The following is a 20,935-nucleotide window of genomic DNA, read 5'->3' as shown; positions in this document are numbered from 1 at the left end:
TGAGCTGTATATGTGAAACAGATTTTTGGGAAAAATTAACAGGACAGGTGAAAGTGATCAGTAGAAGAATATTGTCTTCCACGTGTGTCTCCCCCCTGGGCTGTGCCCTCCTGCCGTGAGTTAAGGACTGCTGAACCTTACACGTGTTCCTTTCAGGCAGAGTGGTGCACACACCAGGGAATCACTGTCCTCAGTTTTCCTTATTGCAGAACTATTTCCTGGCCATTTACATCATGTAGCTCTTCCCTGCTTTGATGTTTTTCTCTGTAGTTAAGATGTCCACAGCTCAGCAAGCTGTCCCTTGTTCTGTCCCTCTGTGTGGCTCTCTTACAGGTTCAGCTGGTGCACTCTGCTGCCTTTGGCTCTGCTTCAGCTCTCTGGATTAGCTTCAGTTTCCAGTATGGTTATTAGATTTCTTTTTCTGACTGCATGTTCTCACACAACAGAAAGACTGGTTCACAAGTGACACGAATTGTGTGGGTAATCTTGTTTTATTAGTCGAGCGTGCATTTGTCGTGTCTCTGCTGCTCGGCAGAAGGTGGTGTTGGTGCTCTGCTGTGGTCCAGGGGTAGGTAGGTTTGGAGGTGCAAAATCCTTCAGCTCTTGCTAGTGTTGGTAACCTTTTTTTACCTAGTAAGCATCCTCACAATTCATGGATCATCGTGTTTTATGAAGCATGTGAGCTGGATGATCTGCCTTCTGTTTTGGAACAAAGGAAATAGAAAGCTGTGGGATGTGGCAAATTGATTGTGAAAGGTCAACATAGCCTTTAACATTCCAGTTGACAGCTCTTAAGGCTTAGTCTATTGTTGTTCTTCCAAACTAGATACATATCCATTAAATAACACACATTAAAGCATAATAATTTTACTTTAAATTGTGTGTGACTTTTACTGATCTCTACTTTCTATTGTTAAATTAACTGCTGGAAGCTAAAAGGCTGTGTGAAATCAGTAGGTGAAGATGGACTGTGTGATCTGATTTTGCTGGAACAGGGATCTTTCTTTTTCCAGAGTCCACTGCAGTTGCAGGAGCTGCTCATAGGCTTATCTGTATTGACTGGCTTTTTCTTTTAAAGCAAATCAAAGTCTGCAGATGTTACATAGTGCTATTTTGAAATGCTGTTGAATCACAGGTTGCTTTGTGTTCATGCTCACTGTAATGTCAGAGCATCTTCCAGGAATGCATCTTTCATTGCAGTGTTCCTTGGTCATTTGCTTCTTCTTGAATCTTCAAGGCAAAAAGTGTGTGCAGTGGCATTCCCTTTTCAGAGTTTTATTAAAATGTATGTTCAGACTATGCTTGAGAAATCAAACCAAACCAAATGCATTTAGGAGGTGTGTCCTGGTAAGTGTTTTTACACATCTGCTTGATTATTTTAAGTATAATACTGATAATACCATAGTGATCCTGAGCATGGGACTTGTTCCCAAATTTAACTTGGGAGAGTTTTGAAAATCATTTGTGAACTTTACTTCAAAACCTTTTAGGAAGTAAGAGGATATGTCTTTTCAGTGCAGAAGTATGTCTCATACATGTAAAACTCCCAGTGTAAGAGGGATTGAAGAGAGGAGTGCTGCCCCACGTTCTTGTTAGCTTCTCTTCAGAGTTACTGTAAAGAGAAAGGAAGAGGCCAGAGGAAGCATGAATGGCTCACTGGTTTTTTTCTTATTTTTTGGAGGCAAAACATTTCTAGGAGTCAGGTGCTGCGTTTTAACAGTGCTAAATTATCACAAAAGGACCCCTGTTTCCTTTGCTTCCTTTTATTGATGCCAGCTTCAGCAATTTACAGAGTACCTGATGTGATACTATAAAAATTAAATACATACAATATGGCTTTATATATTATAGAAGGACAAAATTTGGTATTCGTGAACTGAATTAAAATCCTTGGCTATTGTCAGAGCCATTACAGAGTCCATCTAATGTAGGTTTTATCTGCTTGGAATTATCTGATTGGCATCATTACAAAGAAATACCAGCAGAATTGTTTCATATATATATATAGGCACAAGATAATGATGTTATTTTGGCCAGTATTTTTCATCATTAGTGCTTCACTCTGTTTAGGTAGAAGGCTAGAGGAGTGCTTGCTGTGAGACCATGTTCTGGAGCATCCAGCCTGCATTTCTGTTGTTGCAGTTTATCCAAATTTTAGACACCATGTAAAATAGTTCTCAGATTAAAAAAAAAAAAAAGTAAAGTTACTCCATGTATTTCAATTATGGTGTGCTCCTTCATTTTTCTTTTATACAGTGAAGGTTCAAAACTGCAATGTGGTATAGCCCAGTGTCCAATCTATAATCTTACAATCTTTTCTGTGCTGTGTTTCTTTTTGCAATCCCTAAAGTATGTTTGTGTCCCAGATCTGCAGACCCAGTGTTTTGAATCTTAAGACTATGGAGTGCCTACATGATTCACCTTTAGTTTCTTCTTTTCTCATGCACAGTTCACTGCACCCTTTTAGATATTGCACATTATCAGCATGTGATATTTTAGAAGAATATTAATTAAGGGAACCTAATTAATTTGAACTTCTAGCATGCTAATACTTTCTGGGTAGATAGAGATAACAATTATTTTGTAACAGTCAGAGAGAGCAGCCCCACACTGTTTGGTATTTTGCATTAGTAACTCGGGTTGAGGTAAAGTGGCAAGAATACCTGTTATTCTCCAGCCTAACGATGGAGACATTGACTTCAGAGAGAGATTAAATAGAAACTAGATCATGACTGGTTTGGTGTTTTGCTCAGTGATTATTATGAAGTATGTGTCTTCATGCCTGGTTGCTCTCTGTTTGTTTTCTTTTCTCATTAAGTATTTAGAAGTGTTTGCAAAACACAGGAGGGAGACAGTATTTGAGTCTAGACTATTGCTTGGCTGCTTAAGGTTGATTTCTTGATCTCTCCCTGGGGAGCTGGGAATGAAGGCCTCAGCTACTTCATCTTACTCAGGCTTCAATTTTTGGCTTTGCTGGGTCCTTGCAGTGAGTGGGACACTGAGCTCATGGCCACTGGAGAGTGGAAATGCTGGTGGGGCTCTCCATAAGAGAGGGGGGCATAGCTGGAAATATTTAATGTCAGCTACTGAAACACCTTTAGGGACAGGAAATAGTGGAGGAGAGAGGTTGTGCACTGTGATACTGAGTTTATCTAACTAAAGAAGAAATTAGGTGGGGCAGGATCCTGAGAGAAGCGAGGTCCTTAAGGGCAGATCTACATGGGTATTACATGGTTATAATATGGGGGTTTTAAACTAAATAGAGGCAAACAGTGTGTTTGCACAGTGCAGTGCCATGCAGAGTGATGCTGGCCTTTTGTGTCAGCAGCATGTTTCTTAGTCATCCTGGCAACATAAATACAATGCATTTCATTAAAAAAGTACTGTCAATTTTTTGGCCAACTCAAAAACCATCAGTAAGTACCAATGCACACGTAGGGATGGTGCATGTTTCACAGCAGAGTCTGACAGCTTATTACTTTTCCTGTAGATCAGTCTTACTTTTTGCCTTTATTAATAATATTGAGTACTAATATAATCATTGTGGTATATACATTATATATTATATACGCTGTGTTTTATTGTGCAAAATGTGTTACGTTATGAAATAATATCACAATATGTAATAAGGATATGTAGTTCTATATATAATAATTTAATATTACAGAAGCTTAAACAGGTTTTCTCTTGTCTGCTTTTAGATCAGTTTCTTTACAGTGTGTGTCTCTTGTTTGATTTTGTAAGAGGACTTGATAGCCAGCACTCACTTCTGATTTTCTCTGTGCACAATGTAACTGGCCCAGTGAGCACAGTGACAGTGATCTCTCACTGCTTGAGACACGTGCCAGCACAGGTAGCCCACCCTGCCTCTGCTGGTCTTCTGTGGCTCTTCTGGCATGCCACAGGCAACAGCAGTTCTGCAAAATAGGATGCACTTTACAGAAAATACGGGAAGTAAGTTGTTAACTCTGAGTAAATGAGTTTGATCTGTTTCTGAAGAGCAGTTTGCAGTCTTGGATCACTAATTCTTTTGTGTAGTTTTGGGCCTCAAATGCTTGTTTTGTTGGTTTTTTTGGTTTTTTTGGTTTTTTTGTTTTGGTTGGGGGGTTTTTTTCAGAGTTTTTCTCAGACTTACTTTGCTTATGTGCTGCTGGGTTACAGTAACATGTTTATAGCTCCATTTAAGCCACTCAGAATCCACTTTTGAATTTTTCTTGCTATTGGCAGTGTGTTGAAGTTATATGTGATTTCCTCCTCCACCTCCAGGTGAAACGTGGACCATTAATCAAGATCTTTAAGTTTCTGATTTCAAATTTTGGTCTTGGGCATTGCAAGATTCCATCTGTCTTTGATGGGATTATGGTGTTCTTGCAACTAGCCAACATGATTCTACCAAGAATGTCTGCTTGTGAACAGCATCATAGCTTCTCAAAAGACACCTACCACTAATTTAAAGGACTTATTTTCTTGATGTTCAAGCAAAATTGCAAATAAAGTCTTTTGCTTGTATAGGTGGTAACAAGCTTGTGTTAGATGTGTTTGTGTCTTCATGTTACGTTTGCAGTTTAAGTTGAAGGTGTTGTGGGTTGTTTGGAATTTAAGTCTCTCTTGTAGGTCTTGGTTTGTAAGCATAATAGGGTGTATGAAGAGCTGCTTTTTCAGGCTCTTTTTTTCTCCCCTTCCTCCAGGTGTGAGGCAGCTAGCCCACATATTCATCCTGTTGGATGGTGTAAAGAACATAAAAGAACTCTCATCACTCCACCAGGTTTGTATATTGTTAAATGTCTAAAAGATTTAAGGTGGCTATAGTCAGCTAGCATCATAAAAATTTACAAATTTACATCATTACAATTTACAATTCTCCTTTTTGTTTCTCTAATTAGGAATTGATATTTGCAGAGATGTAGGTTTTTTTTACAAGACTTAATATATTGAAAACAGAAATAGAATAGATGTTTGGCACTAAGTATGCAAATACGTACTGATTTAGTAAAGAGACATCTACTCAAAAGACATCCCTTGAGATCTGAACAAGTTTGTAATTTTTGCTGAATGGCTGACAAGTACTGTAAGACTCATGTTCTGAAAATGCTGATAAAGCAAATTCCAGGTGTATGAGATCATTGCATAAGAGAAACATCTTCATGTGAACTGAGTGTGCAAGGTAACAGATTGATGAGAAAATTGTCTTAATCTGATCAAGAATCAAACTTGTAAGGAGTCTTTGAAATGAAGGAAAATGCTGTGAGAGAGATGAAGGAAGTGTATTCATTAGTGTGAAACATGAAATGTTTTCCAGGACTGTTGTGTATGGCTGGATGACCTAAATGCCCTGTTGCAGAAACTGGCATCTGGGGTTTGAGAACATAGAAGGTTTCAATTGGTTAATACTAACTTTGACAAAAATTCTAATCACCAGCACTCTTGAAAAGTCATAAGCAGTCTGTCTGCTAGAAGTTAATTGAAGCCTGTTATTCAGTGAATCCCTTGTAAAACAAATTAGAATTGGTTTTGTTCTCTTCTAGCTTATGAGTACTAATATTTAAACTTAAACTTGAAGTTCTGGTGTAGACTTGAAGGACAGGCACTGCCTTTTCTTTTACAGCCAAGCTGTCTTTGTGTTTCTTCCCTAGAATGTTTATAAATTTGACATTTTCTGAGAAATGTCAGACATTTTCTTTGATGATGTCTTTAGATTATTGATAATGTCCAGGGTATTTTGTTAGAAAATTAGTAAAAAATTGCTCACCAAAAGACTAACAAGTAGTCAGGTGTGCTCAACCGTGGTACAAAGCTATCACTGATTAGATTGTTCACCAGTGAATGAGTGTTCATTACTTGAATTAATTTCCTCAGTTAAGTGGACAGATTTTTCCATTCCACATTATTTATATTGCAAAGGGAATCACAGAATATTCTCATATCCAGAGCAATTGTGTACAATAGGCACTCAGTAGTGTGTTTGAGAGGATTGTTGACTCTTAACCGGTGTGGTGAATTTGTCAGAGATAATTTAGAAGAGCCTTTCTTGCAATGATTTTATAAGTCCAGTGTATAAATCAAAACAGTATTATAAAAGCGCTAGGTACTCTGTAAATTAGACATTAACTTCATTTTTTTGCGCTGCTGTGTTTAATTTTGCTCATGTTTCTTCTGTGCCAGATTATCCACATGCTAAGCATTTTTCTTGGGAGAAGTATTTGGAAGAAACCAGTTCATTACCTGCACCTGCAAGGGCTTTTAAAGTGGTGAGAAAATGCTTTAATTTCTTTCATGCTTTTAAGTTCATGTAATTAATTTGTTTAATACATATATGGTGTTCCTATGTTTCCAAATGAATCCAATTCATTAGTTGCAAACAGGTGGTTTATTTTTATGCAAGTTTGCAGTTCACTGTTAGAAATCAGATTATTATAAATAACTATTAATGCATTATTTTAATTATTACAAATGGGATTAAATGCTACAAATGTATTACTAATGAGTGTAATTTGCTATGGAAAATTACTGCCTACTTATTACAAATAATGAGATAGCTGCTGAGTCATGATAACATATTTTGAAGGTTTGTATTTCTGTACATTTTATATGGTGCGGCGTAGAAAAGAATGTAAGAGATTAGTCTGCTTGACCATCTAGTCCATTGTCTTGGGCTTGTTTTCAGTGCCCTTTAGCAGACCTTTTCTTCTGCAAGCTTGCAGCTAGGGCATGTGGGCAGCACCCACAGGCAGCTCCCCAGCTTAGCTTTGGTGTTTATGGGCAACATCCTTTTCTTTTATCTTTGTTCTTGCTAGTTTCTTTCAGTGATCCATCTTTTTGAGTTCTTAAGATTTCAGTGTTGGTCAGCACTGCAGAAAGGAATCACACAATGGCTTGTGCTGGAAGGGACCTTAAATATCCTCTGGTTCCAATCCCCCTGCCATGGACAGGGACACCTCTCCCTAGACCAGGTTGCTCAGAGCTCCACCCAGCCTGGCCTGGAACACTTCAAGGGGTTGGACATCCACATTTCTAGGCAACCTGTTCAAGTGCCCCATCATCCTCACAGTAAAGCATTATTTCCTAATATCTAAACCTACTCTCTTTTAGTTTGAAATAATTTCCCCGTGTCCTGTCACTACCTGCCGTTGTAAAAAGCCCCTCTCCATATTTCTCATAGGCTTCTTTCAGATAGTGGAAGGCTACAATGAGATCAGCCCTAAGCCATCTCTTTTCCAGGCTGAACAAACCCAATTTTCTCAGGCTTTCCTCATGGGAGAGGGGCTCCATCCCTCTGTTCATCTTGGATTGCTGTTGGGAGCCAGCGTTGGGTGGCCGGTAGCTCCCAGCCCTTGTCTCACAGCACCCTGAAGCACGTTGGCCTCAGCTTTTCAAATTAGGGACACTAATTCTCAACTTTGCTGAGAGCTGGATTAACAAAAGGCAAAATGTGGTGTTTATAGCAGTTCTGGGGTCAGTGGATTACCAGAGTTACTCATGACCTGTGGTTTATCACCCCAAGGTGTGTCTGTCTTGGTAATGTTTCTCAATCTTACATTCTCAGCCAAATACTCCTAGCAAGGATTAGGAAGTTATTTTTATTATATCTGAGACAGTAACAGTGCTTTGTGTTGTATTATGGGGGGAAAATTGAGTTCTTAAACTGCAGCTGAAGGAAAAACACCAATACTCTGCAAAGTCCTAGAGTGACAGATTACATTATTTTCATAAAAATTAGAATAAACCTCATAACTTCTCTTGTGAATAGGTTCCTTTAAAATGGAAATGATTTTGCTTTAGTTTTCATAACCACAGATGAGAAACACAAAATCTGATACTCCTACCAAAGACGCTGAATTTATCAAAATAGTATTACAAACCCAGGCATTTGGTCCTGCTTTTTACTGTTATGCTGTGAATTAGTTATGTTTTCAGTATGAGACTGAAAAAGGGTTTGATTAATGAAATCAAAAATACATACCAGAAAACACAAATATGTTTCCTGTAGACAATTTCATAGACATTTCAGGCAGCTGGTATGTAAGGCCTTATTAAATACTATAATGAAACTGTTGGCCAAAACCTCAAGGAAAAGTTTTCTAGAGAAATTAAGAAAGAAAACTGATTCAAACCGAAGATACCCATTTAGATTTTTGGATGGCTTGAATCCAGTCCACTCCAGGAGAATCAGGAATCCCCAGGTGGTTACTTTGTTTCACTATATTGATGACTCTAGTTTGAATTATGTTTTTATGCTTGAATTTCTAGTAGAGGGAGGGCAGATTTAAAAAAATAAAGGCATAAAATTTTTGATGGATTAGATATATTTTATAGCTGCATCAGATTTTGAAATTTTGTTGTTTCATAGAGTATTGTTCTTCTTTTCTAGAAACCTTCTCATGGCTTTCAGAAAAATATGAAACTTGAAGTGGTTGACAAGAGAAATCCAGTATTTATCAGAGTAGCAACCATTGTAGATACTGATGACTATAGAATAAAAGTAAGTTCCTCTGTCTTATTGTACTATCCTACTTAAGTAAATGATGAGGAATTCATAAAACCAAAATCCTGAGGTTGTAAAATTAATAATGGAAAGAAATAAGTGGTATTGCTCTGTCCTGCTAAGCTTTTGCTCTTGCTTTTCACTAATTGATTTATGCATGATTCCTTTGGAATAGGTTGTGTTATTGTCCTCTTAGATACTTGTGCTGAGGTGGGTAGTTAGAGAGCAGAGTTGAATATAACTGGAAAATTGCTTTGGGAGTACCAGATAGAAGACAATTGTCTATTCTATCAAAAAATGTGATTATTTAATATCAAGTGTCAAAGGGCTGCTTTGATATTTGTATTAGGGACCATAAAATATTTGGTCTGTGTTAATTGAATCTGTTTCTAAACGTTTTCAAGGGGAAGAGAGAGATACATGGGAGATATGAAAGAGCCCTGATCTTTTGTCCTTTGTCAGTGATTTCTGCATTTCTGAAGTTTCTGTTAATTTTGGGCTTTGGATTGCATTAAACGAAGTTAAAGTATTTTTAATGTGTTTTGCAGAAGCTGTGTACTTGAATTAATTCTGTTTCATTGTATGAAACCAGTTTCCACTCTGAAGGCCTTAAGTGTTAGAAGGGCTAACATATACCAGATATCCAATTAGAAATGAAGGATGTTTGCAGTTTGTACAGATTTACTAGGTATACCTGTTACTTCAAGTAGGAGATGCAGCTGACATTTCATTTTGAATCATCTGAATTAATTGCTGATAGGAAGTCATCAGAACTAGTATCTTCACACCTACACATTTTCTGCCTCAAGGTGGACATGCAAAATTTAAAAAAAAAAAAGGAAACAGAAAAAACCCCCATCCCAAAATAAAGAAAAATCCCACTCCCCAGTCTAATGTATTAAAGGGTTTGTAACTTCTAGGGCAGTAATTTAACTCTGTAGCATCTGTTGAAAGAGCTCTGTGTGTGTGTGTCTGTGTGTATGTGCGTCCACACCTGGGGTGTGTGAGAGATCTGAGGAGTTTGCTGGTACAGAGATCATGCAAGATTTGAAGATATTTAGCTGTCATGTGAAAAAAATTGTGCATAACCCATACTGGTGCTGTCCTGTGAAGTCACATGCTTCATTTTCTCTTCAGTTTCAACTCTTTATCCTGTATAGTCTGATTTTAGTAAAACTGTTGCTTGTATGACAAGGGGATTGTTTGTCTTTTATAGATAAATTCATTTTTGTAGTCCTTTGCTTTACTGTTCTGCTGTTCTTAAATCCAGTTCAAACAGGAGATTTAAAAACATTTGGATTTTTGTGTGTTTTTTGAGACATGAAAAAGGCAGAAATTCATGCTTTAATATAAATATTAATGTGAGAACTGCATTATTTCTGGGATTTGAGCCTGACAATACAGTAAGCAACCATATGACATATGGTTGTTTACTGTTTACTTTAGTGAGAGTATGCCTGAGTCCAGAATGTAATGTACATATATTTTCTGTGTAACTGAAATTGTTCTCTGAAAGTGACTTCTCTACCGGACATGTCATTTCTAGAGATTACTCAGGTAAACTGCTTTTATGGAGAATTTTCCTGATCCAAAATGCACTATTCTCCTTTTTGTATTTTAGGTTCATTTTGATGGCTGGGATAGTATTTATGATTATTGGACTGATGTGGACAGCCCTGATATCCATCCTGCAGGCTGGTGTACAAAAACTGGACACCCTCTTCAGCCCCCACTTAGTAAGGGAAACCACACTCTGATGTAATGATGGTAAAAGGCATGTGTGCTGTGCTGCCTTTTGTCCCTGCCAGTGCCATTCAAAGAAGAGAAGCCACTAAGATATGCAAAATAATTGCAAATGTGACATTTAGTGCAAAATCAACAGTCGGTAATTAATCACTTTTTAGTGGATGGTTTTATTGACCCTTACTGCCATGGAAATACAGGAACCACAGTCAAAACCAGAAGTGGTGTAAAATGGCCCTCTCAAAGCCAGCACTGAAACTGCTGTGGCACTCAGTAGGGGTGCAGGGTACCACTCTTAAGATCCTTTGTTCACATCTCTCTGGATGGTTACTATGCTTTTTGGCTCAAAGGAGTCCAGAGTGCACTGAGAAGGCACTGCTTTCAGATGCTGTGGCAAATCCTCAGAAACAACAAACTTCCTTTTCTTCTTCAGCTGAGCAAAGAGGAATTAATGGTGCCCACTTTGAAAATAAATCTAATGGGAACATGGTACCAATAATAACACTGGATTTACCAGCTTGTCCTCTCTGGGGATTTTGCTTTACTTGTTGAAGTAGTGGGAAAGGTTGCAGGGAGAAGAAACTTTTTGGTGAATATATCCCTGCCTAGTCCACCGAGTTTCTGGGTAATGGCAGTGAAATCACTTTAGCCAAACTTTGAACAGATGAGTTTTTAAGTGAGTGCTCTTCTCTGAGATTGGTTTATGTAGTACTCTGTGGTTTGCACAAGTGCTGAGTATTCACAGCTGTTAGAAGGTCAGAAACAGCTGTGCTTGGAAAATAAAAAATGCTGAGCAATGCCAAGTACTCAGAAAAAAAATTAATGCAAAATAACTGAGATAAGTCACATTATGTAAAATAACTGAGATAAGTATGAATATGTTACCTGAAAATCACAATACCTCAAGTCAATGAATGCCAAGAAGAAATTACTCCTATCCAGGGTGTGATCAGAGTATATTCATTAGTTTTCTGAGCACTCCAGCAGTACAGTGATGACTGCCTGTTAGGAAGTTAATCATTGTGCCTTCAGAATCTGAATAGAGTGCCATAAGTGCCAAAGCACAAAGTGAATAATGAGGAGAAGGCAGAATGCTGCATATCTGCTTCTTAATCTGAGATGTGCTGTCCTGTGTGCTGAATGAGCAGCCCAGTGGGAAAAGCAGTCTGTGGCCACATGTATAAAAATTGTATCATAAGGCAGAAGAGCTGAATAAGGTTACAACGTTTCTATTATGTAAGATTGATATATAAATAAACATCTTAACCTAGGTGGAGTATAAAATATACAAATTGGGGGTTTTGGAGACTTTAAAAGAAACGAGGTACAGGTACCCAGCATGTCATCTCCTCTAGGTGGTGGCTTAGGAGGCACTGCTCATCCCTTTTAGGATGTTACTGGTAGAAGTAAATTTCTGTTAAGCTACAAAAATTAAAATGGATGGTATGACAGGAGAGGAAGTTGACCATCCATTAAATAGGAAAAAAGTAATAATCTACTCAAATACTTATAAAATAGAATGATTACTGAGTAAAATATTAATCCAACAATATGACTTTGTTTTATTACCATGTGGAATATTTAAAAAATGTTAATATTGCTTCCATGTAAGTTAAAAGGCATTTCCAGACTTCTGCAAGGGTTTCATAAGGAGGGAAGAAAATATTTTGCAAGGCAATTTCTGCCTCAGTCTGTGTGATAGGACTTGAAATGATAAGGTCCAGATTCCTGCCTTTCACATGAGAAGCTTTGTGTGAATGCTGTGCAATGTTAGCAATATTAGTCTACAGCAGTTCCCAGTGTTCATGTATTCATACTGTTTTCAGATGTAATGAAGTCATCATGAAGGATTATGACCTTTCTGATAGCACTTAGGGAATTAAGAGCCAAGTATTGGTGATGATTTTAACATTGTTTTACAGTGATGTGAACAGCAGCTTCTCATGTAAACATGGACAACCAGTTGTAGCTCTCTTAAATTACATTTTTAGAGAGTTAAATTTTTTTAAGTGGAGAGAGAATAGTTATAGGGAGTTATTTTTTTCAAAATCAGAACATCAGTGAAGCAAGACTTCTCTTTACAGAAACATCTCTATTCAGATAAATCCTCCTCTGAGTCTACTTGCTACATTATAAGCATGATTTCTGTATAAAGGTAGAGAAGGTAAAATTCCCTGTTCTCTCACCAATTACAGTCATTAAAGGCTATACAAGTCTTTGGACTTCAGTGTAGTGATAGTTCTGTAATTTTTGCATAGCTGGAACATTTGGTATAAAAGGCTTTTAGACTAATTATACATAATAATTCTCTGTCCCTCATTATCCATCTGTGAACAAGAATCTTTCATCGGGAAAAACATTTAAATAGACCTTTTCATGTCTGTATTGTTATCTGTAGGGGGAGATACAAGTTCACGTGCTGTTCAGGAGGAACAGGAGGGGGCCAGTGCGTTCCTGCAGAGGCTCAGCAGGTGCTCCCAGTGTCGTGAGCAGGGCTGTCTCTCACTTGCTGTGAAACTCTGGGTTATGCATCATGTTTGCTTGGGCCTCAAAGCTCCTTTTGACACCCTTTGATGTCTCTGCAGGCATCATTGTACGGGTTGGTGAAAATCAGGTAGACACACAAATTCAGAGAAGGGAAAAAGTAAAAAAAATCTGATGGGTTGTTCTTTTTAGTAGGATTTTCAGCCTTCATTTTCACATCTTTTTTACTGGAAAACTTCAGTTTCAAAATGTGTAAGAACAGTACACATTACAAACACCTCCCTGTCTTCAGGAACAGGGATAAGGTAGCTTACTTTTTCTGTGCTCTTGCAAAACAACCAGGTTCCAAATAAATGTAGATAGTAGAAGAGAAATTCAATGTCATGCAATTCCTCCAAGATTTGTGTTCTTTATACAAATGTAGTTCTGTTGTAGAGGTTTATTCACATGGAATAAAATTATTTCTCCAGTGGATTAGGTTGTTTAAATCTCCATCATGCTTTTACAGAATGTATTATTAAAGTGTTTCAGTTTACTTATTTCCTCATGCTTGCTACAATGCACTGGTATTTGTGCATATTTATATAGCTTTTACATATTATATAATTTTCTTGAGTCTCATTTGTAATTTCACCTGGCATACAGGTCCCTTGGAACTGGTGGAAGCTTTAGAGCATGGAGGGTGTCCCACAGCAGGATGTAAGGGAGTTGGACACATTAAAAGAGCAAGACATATCGGCCATCATAGGTATGTTCTCTGAAAACTATTTTATTCTTTCAATTAAGGGATGTGTGCAGATGGTTCTTTTAAATTGTTGCTCATAAGAAAACAGATCCAAGCTGGAAAAAAAAAATAGGAAATCTTGTAAACCTAAATATGCAGTTATTTCAGTTGCCATGGTGAGCATGCTGCAATAAACATTAGCAATCTGTAACTTCATTTCACCAGGGTGTGCTGAGATAAGATTTGCTGTACATTACTCTTTGTCACGATTGGTAGATTCAGTTACTTTGTATTTTGTTCCTTTGAGGATTCCTCAGCTTGCTGTCCAGTTTGCAAAATATCACAGACAGATATATATAAAGCAATAACTTTTTAACTTCTTGAAATATGAGGCCACTGATTTTATTATGGCTCGGGTGTTCTTGTTCTGCATGGTTGGTAAGGGTAAGGATTTGCTTGTTGGCTTGGAGCAATGCTAGGAAGGAGATTCTCATTGACGTATTCCCGAATGACAACTTGCTGCTTCTTTTTAGTGTTTCTAAAGGTACTTTGTTGGACACCTTCTGAAGAAATATTCAGAAATATGGACACCCCATCCTAGACAGTAGTTGATATTAGCAGCAGAGAATGGAATGGAAGGGACAGAGACAATGACTGAGTAAATGGAAAACATTTCTCAAGTTGAAATTTTATTATTTTTAAAATATTTCCAGTGTGTAGTGAATCCAGACTGTTTCAGTAAGGGATGTACTAGTAATATAGTATGTTAAGTTGAGAGTGAAGCACCATAAATATCATCCTGTTACCTTTTTGCAAATTAGAGCTTCCAAAAGTTGTCATTTTTCCATTACACAGTCATAGAATTCTCAAATGTCATAATCCTTTGTTCTTCCTGCTCTCTGATATGGTTAGATGACTGCGCTTTGGTTATTTATCTACACATTTTTAAAAATATCTTTTCAAACTTCCTTGATCCAAGAGTGAGCTCTGCAATCTTTTCACGTTATTGATGAGATCATTATGTCCCGTTGACTCAAATTACGCTACAAGGTATTCATGGTGTATCACCATGTATTGAGGTTCTGACTAATCCCTGTCAAAGATATCTGGCCAGCAAAAACTCACTGTATTACATTTTGATATGCAAAAGGCATCTTCTGCTGCAAATTCTTCCCTGTCTGCAGCAGAAGCATTGTTTGTGCTGTTAGAGCACAAACTATGAACTAAACTAGATTTGCCTAAAAAGCTTCCTGACTGCTTATCTGAAACCCATTTAATTTCACATTCTAGTAGACTTGAGTCTTGTATGATTTATCATTGGATCTAATCTAGGAGGCAGTAAATTCCAATTCCTTATCAAGTGCTATCTCAATTACTTAGAATCAGGTCGACATACCATGGGTTTCATACCAAAGTTGAAACTTAAAATGAGAAAAAAAAAAAGAAGGTAAATTTGTCTGAAAAGTTTTTCATTTATGATCTCTCTAAATAAACATTGGCAATAAAAGTTCTAATGTTTTAGATGGAAGGGATGAGTAAGAGCTATATGTCTATTTACTTTGTGTATCCTTTGCTTTTATAGCTACCTTTTCCATGCTATTTAAAGGTCGTTATACTTACTCATCCTAAATATTAAGAAAAGAAACAAACTCATGGCATTTCATTGTGCTTCTTTTTTTTTACTGTAGTCTAAGCAATCCAATTCTTTGCACATTAACTGATAGTTCTGGGGTATAAAAATATAACCAAGGAGATTTTGTTGAACGTAAGACAGATATTTGCCGTTTCATAGCAAATATATTTTACCAGTAAGTATCTTATTCACTAGCTATTGATTTGCCCTCTGTGATGATGCTCTAGTTTTGTTCCTGAGTATTTCTGTGGAAAAGAATGAGATTTGTTCTCCTCTGGAGCCTACAGACTTGAGGGTCCAGGTTTCCACAAAAATTGTAACATTCTACCTCCACTTTTTTCCTGAATTAACCAAGAGATTTTAAAATTTGTACAATTTTCCACATCAGGTAGCATTCCCTTGGCTCTTTTATCTTGGCAACCTTGAAATGTATTTAACCATGCTTATCTTGTTTTTTTTGTGATGAGGTGCAAAGCATAAATGCCTGTGTGCAGAAAAGATCATAATTTAAAATGCTAAGCAGCTCTGAAATAATTTTGAGAGCTTGTTCCTTAGGAATCAGATGAAAGCCTCTGTGATTAATTATATAGCAGTGCTAAAGCATTTACTTTTTGGAAGACTTGATGTTATTAAGGACTTGGTATCTATCACCAGTTGATCTAGGGTTGTGTGGCGCAGCTGAAGCAGCCTGACGTACAGATTGTTAGCATTATGCAGATCACCTGCATATTTGTGCTTGTGAATTGTATACCCTGATGTTTAATGCATGCAGTAATTCTCAAGTTCAAGCAGGAGCGTGAAGAGGTCAGTTGTAAGTAGTTCATTAGAGTTTTGAGTCAATTCTTCATGAGTAAAGATTTTTGCCTGAAACTTCAAACTTCCCGTGCATTATGTGCAAGCTGAAGTGAGCTGAAGTGCTGTGGTAGAGGCTGTATTGTAGGAGAACATGTTACATAAACATGGAAACCTCAGGTCAGCAGGAGGCCACATCTTTTTGTTCAGTGGTTTTTGATGCCAGTCTCAGGGTCATTGGCACCAGCCAAATCCATTCTAAAGTACTCTTGATTTCTTGATTCATCTTCAGACTGTTGAAGCAGCTTTCTCCTGAAAAATGAATGCTGTGATGATACACATGCACTTTAATTTGTGAGAGAGAATAGTTGTATTGATTGTTATGAGACTAGTTAAAAATGTTTTCTTAAAGCCTGAAGTAAAGAGATCACTTAACAAAATCCATCAGGAAAAGGAAAAAAAAAAAACAAAAACAAAAAACAAAACCCACATCCTTCAGATGCTGTCAGGATCTTTTCTCTGAAGGTTTCTTGCTAATCATATATTGCTACCAGCTTTGTGATCACCTGGACATAGACTGCTCTAGACAGTCTAATCCATCCCTTAGTCCAGTCTGGAGCTCTCATACACCTCTCATAGAGCTTCATCCCTTGGCAGTGCTCAGCAGTAACTTGCACCTGAAAGGTAATGGTGTTGGTGACATTTCCAAACAGTACAGCTGGACCAGGAGACCTGTCTGTGGCTTAATACAAGTTTGCACAATATTCCAAGTGTTGAAAAAGACTAATAATCTAGATTTAATAGTGCTTCATATTCAAGTTCTTAGACCTAACAGAGTGCTGCCTTACTCTTCTTTAGTTTGAAAGAGAATCCTGGCCTATGTTCCCTTCTTATATTAGGTGTAGACGAGAGTATTGCATCTGGACTCTGTGCTTCAGAAAATTTGCATACTGCTACAAGATAGGAGCATCTTCAAATGTCTGGAGAAGTCTAAGGTCCATGCCTACCAGCAGCCCAGTTTTATCCTCCTACCCTTGAACTTTATAGAAAAGAGATAGGTACGTAACTGCACCTAGAGATAGATCTTGAGTGTGACAGAAGAGCAGTTGCAAATAAACACAGGTGGGGTATGCTACTCAACACTTCTCTTCCCTCAGTTCTGGAAAGGGCTAGTAATGTAAAACGTCTGTTGAATTGAAAATCCCAGGCCTGTAATCAGAATGGTGCATTGCCTTTTTCTCTCTTCATCTTTCATGATTCAGTAAAAAACAGAAACTTATTTTAATGCTGTTTTTACTCAGCATGTGCAGGACTCTGGAAACAGTGGCTCCCTTTCCTTGGAAAACTGTGTCATGGACACACAGATTGCCAGCCAGTCTGCTGCCATTTCAGTGGTGCCCTGCAGACAGCTAATTATTGTGCTGTGCTGATCCTTCAGCATCTGGAGATGGCTGATTACTCCTGTGTGTGGGGGTGTGTGTGTCAGGTGGCATTAATGTGAATGTTTGTTTACTGAGGCAGCTCCAATGATAATTGAGATCTTGGTGTTGGACTGGTTCCAAAGCTGTGGGCAGTGCTGGGGGCTGTACAGTCCTGCCAGAAGAATAGCAGAGGTTTCACATTGAGTACCTGCTGCTTTTGCTTCATGCCATTCTTCCTGAGCCTCTGGCAGACCTTGGTACCCCCAAGCCAAGGACATCTGATCATTTTGGAAACAACCTTCTGAACTTGGGCTGTTTTCAAAATGGTGGGCTAAAGCAAAATGTAAGCTGGAGCAGAAATCCAGGTTTAAGGTGACAGAAGAGTTAAAAATCCTTATTTAATATTAAATAACCTGAACACCAAGGCTTCTGAGCCCTTGAGATGTGTTAAAATCTTACAGTCATATATAAATCGAATACTTCTATTATGTAGGAATAACAAGATTAATTTTTTTCATTTTTTGTAGTAGACAAGTTAAACTGAACTGAAGGCTGGAGGCATTGAGATTCAGGAGCATTTACTGATTGATCCAAAGCCATACACAGGTTCATTCATGCTGTGTTTTGTTGTAACCTAGCTAACAGTGGAAACCACGTGTTCTTTTGTTGCCCCAAGTAACAGTAACATCAGAGGACTATCAAGGTGTTTTTTAAAAATTGTACAGCAACTTGAATGATTAATTACAGATAAAAAGTCATCTCAATCTAGTGTTCCAAAGCATTGTTAATATTATAACTATTGTTGACTGAAACTGTCATTCAACTTCAGTTTTTCCCGAAAATACTAAGGGAAAAGGTAGTATATAAGCAGACAAGTTATAATAAAGGACTGAATATTTAGGCTTTTTCTTAGGGTATTTTGTTCGTTTTTTGGGGTTTTTTTAAATTTAAAACCTATTAGTGGTGTTGGTAAACAGAAGACCTGCTGGAGTCTGACAATTATATTGTCAGATTTCATTGGGACTGTAAGCCTTGCTTAATAATACACAACTGAAGTTAAATACCACATTGGTAGTGTTTTCTTGTGACAGCCCTTTAACTGCTCAGAAACATTGCTCAAAACATCTCTGTGAGCCTAGGAAGCCAAAAGAAAATTACATGCTTTGCCCTGTACCAATGGCAGAACTGAGATTAACCAATATATTCATGAATTTCTGAAAACTGTATTTCATCACAGTGGTATATGTTTGTCACAGCAAGAACTTAAATCACACTAGCACTGGTGCCTTCAAACCTTTTCGTGAGCAGAAGCTTTTATCTTTTATCTTGTATTTCTTTTGAAAGAGAATCATTGTGATAGATGCAGCAGCGTAAGTCCTCTGGCAGAGGCTGGTCCTAAAACACACAAAAACAGTAGGCTGAGAATAAATGTAAGTAGACATATATAAATAGATTTAAAATAAAATGCCACATTCTACTTAAGAGAAAGTAGAAATAAAAGGTGAATGTTCCAAGTTAATTTCTATTTGTATATTTTGTTCCATGTTTCTAAAAAATTTCGTTAACGAAAGTGTACCACACTTCAAGTTCAGTGTTTTGTAGTCAATTGGGTGGCTGGAGTCTATCTGATTTGGATGTGTAAACAAAGAGTTCCTCAGAAGAAGGCAAAAGGTGCCTGTTCTGTGCTTCATTGGATCACCTGGAGATATGGCTGCATGTCCCTCTACAGCGCTGTGCAGACTGTTACATCTGCTTGGAGTAGCCTTTAACAGGGATCCCATCTTGACTAGAAAAGCAGAAGCTATTCTATTTTTTTCTTTCATAATTCAAGTTCAGCATAGCTACTCAAGTATTTTAAAATAATAATATAGTATTTAAAAAATGTTTATACTGTCTTGTTTTCAAGTGTGCCAACTAAAGAAATCAAAGATACTGTTGATATTCTGCCTTGATAACCCCAGCAAGGGCTGACTGTCTTGGCCTTAAGGAATTTTCTCCTTTTATGCAAGTGCTGATAGAAATGTAAATTTCCACCAACTTTTTGTTTATCTTGGCAACATCAAAATTAGATTACCAATATTGGTCCAACCCCATTATAGGAGCTGTTACATAATCATTCTGAACCCAGAGCTTTGTTGGTAAGGGAAGAGGAGAGTGTACAGCATATTTTAAATTAAAATGCCTTTTTCTCTTTTAATGCTCTGCTTTTTAGAAAGAAAACTATAGTGAAAGCTGTTGTTTTTCTATTAATTTTTGAAATTTGGAGGTGGCAGGGCCTATGGCTGTCAAGGTAGAGTTTTTTATATTAGACAGTTCTCATTGGAAATCATGTATGTAACTATCAGTGAAACAAATGAAACATTGCAGTGATTTATGGAAAGATGGGATAGTTACAGTAACTTCTTTCTTTTGTGTCCATGACACAGAAAAGAAAATAAGCAAAATTGTAGAACCATGGGGGTTTTACCTTTTAACATTATGGAAGTCATTGTAACAATACAGGTGAGTTAGGAAAGTGTAATTTCAAAATATATTTAATGTCATAGCTCATGAGCCACAAATGGAGCATCATATTTAGTACAGTCTGTCCTGTACCTTATATAGTTTTGAAAACTTGAGTGTGATGCTATTCACTGTTGTAACATGTATATACTATTCAGAGTATAGGATATTATCATTGGTGTGTTGAGTATGTGGTCTGGCTAACTAATCAGTTGAACACTGCAGAGCATTCTACTAAAGGGAAATCCTAGTTCAGCCCCATGTGTTTTGGTTTGTGTTGCTGTTTTTCCCTTTCCTACTTCTTGTGCAAATACAGGTTTTCTGACTTTGGCACAACTTTCACTTTTCTTAGAGCAGTATTTAAAAGTCATTGTGTCAATGTTCATTGTCAGATTATTTCCTCAGCAGGTGTGCAGTCAATGTTAAGAAAGACTGTAAAAATATCAGTTTCTTAATGGAGTATCACAAAATGGCATTTGCAAAGATGGGGCACTCACTGCAGTAAGGGGATGTGCTTCAGTCCTCATGTTTTGCCCTTGAAATGCAGCTTCTGTGTAGACATTACATAATAGAAATATCCTCCTTCACATAAATAACTAACCATGGTAATATGACTTTATTTGGAGAGACGTGGGTATAGTCAAAGGCATCCTGTGTTGTATGCATAAATACCATTAAAATGATGAGGGAGCAGGCTAAACATTTATCAAGCAATTTTCCACAATGAACGTTGTAATAGAAATTAATGCAATTTGTGTGACACAAGTTGCTGTCAAAACAAAATGCGGAATTTAGAGTTTTATTTGATGGATTTACTTACATTTTAAAGTACAACTACTTACTGCATTTTTAAAAATCTTCTTTATTTTAAGTTATTGCATCTACTTCTAGGAAATGACATTTTGTTTGAAATCAGTAAAGTGTCTGAGAATAAGGAGTAATTGTTGTTCTTCAACTTCTAGTGCAGTCAGCTGTCCATATTCAGAGATGAACTTGAACAAAGAAAGCCTCTTACCCGACCGATTGAGTGGGGAGATGCCTGCAGCCAGTCCCATCCCCAGAAACAGAAAAGTGGAAACAAATGAAAGATGCACCTCTCCTGTAATCAGGTAATTATGATTGAAGCAATGTCCATAACTAACAGCAATATTTTA

The 20,935-nt window shown here is 37.3% G+C and overlaps 1 protein-coding gene across 4 annotated transcripts in view; it reads left to right on the top strand.

Moving 5' to 3' along the window:
- Nucleotides 1-20,935, top strand: part of L3MBTL3 (L3MBTL histone methyl-lysine binding protein 3) — a 77,851-nt gene that overhangs the window by 42,176 nt on the left and 14,740 nt on the right. For all 4 annotated transcript variants that reach the window (XM_058800793.1, XM_058800792.1, XM_058800791.1 and 1 more), the window contains exons 12-17: nucleotides 4,689-4,765; nucleotides 6,163-6,248; nucleotides 8,369-8,479; nucleotides 10,104-10,218; nucleotides 13,355-13,457; nucleotides 20,744-20,890. In XM_058800793.1, coding sequence (XP_058656776.1) covers nucleotides 4,689-4,765; nucleotides 6,163-6,248; nucleotides 8,369-8,479; nucleotides 10,104-10,218; nucleotides 13,355-13,457; nucleotides 20,744-20,890 — 639 coding nt within the window. The remainder of the gene's footprint in view (nucleotides 1-4,688; nucleotides 4,766-6,162; nucleotides 6,249-8,368; nucleotides 8,480-10,103; nucleotides 10,219-13,354; nucleotides 13,458-20,743; nucleotides 20,891-20,935) is intronic.

Source organism: Ammospiza caudacuta, chromosome 3 (genome assembly GCF_027887145.1).
Source record: "Ammospiza caudacuta isolate bAmmCau1 chromosome 3, bAmmCau1.pri, whole genome shotgun sequence".
Classification (NCBI taxonomy): domain Eukaryota; kingdom Metazoa; phylum Chordata; class Aves; order Passeriformes; family Passerellidae; genus Ammospiza; species Ammospiza caudacuta.
This window is presented reverse-complemented; position numbering and strand designations above follow the sequence as displayed.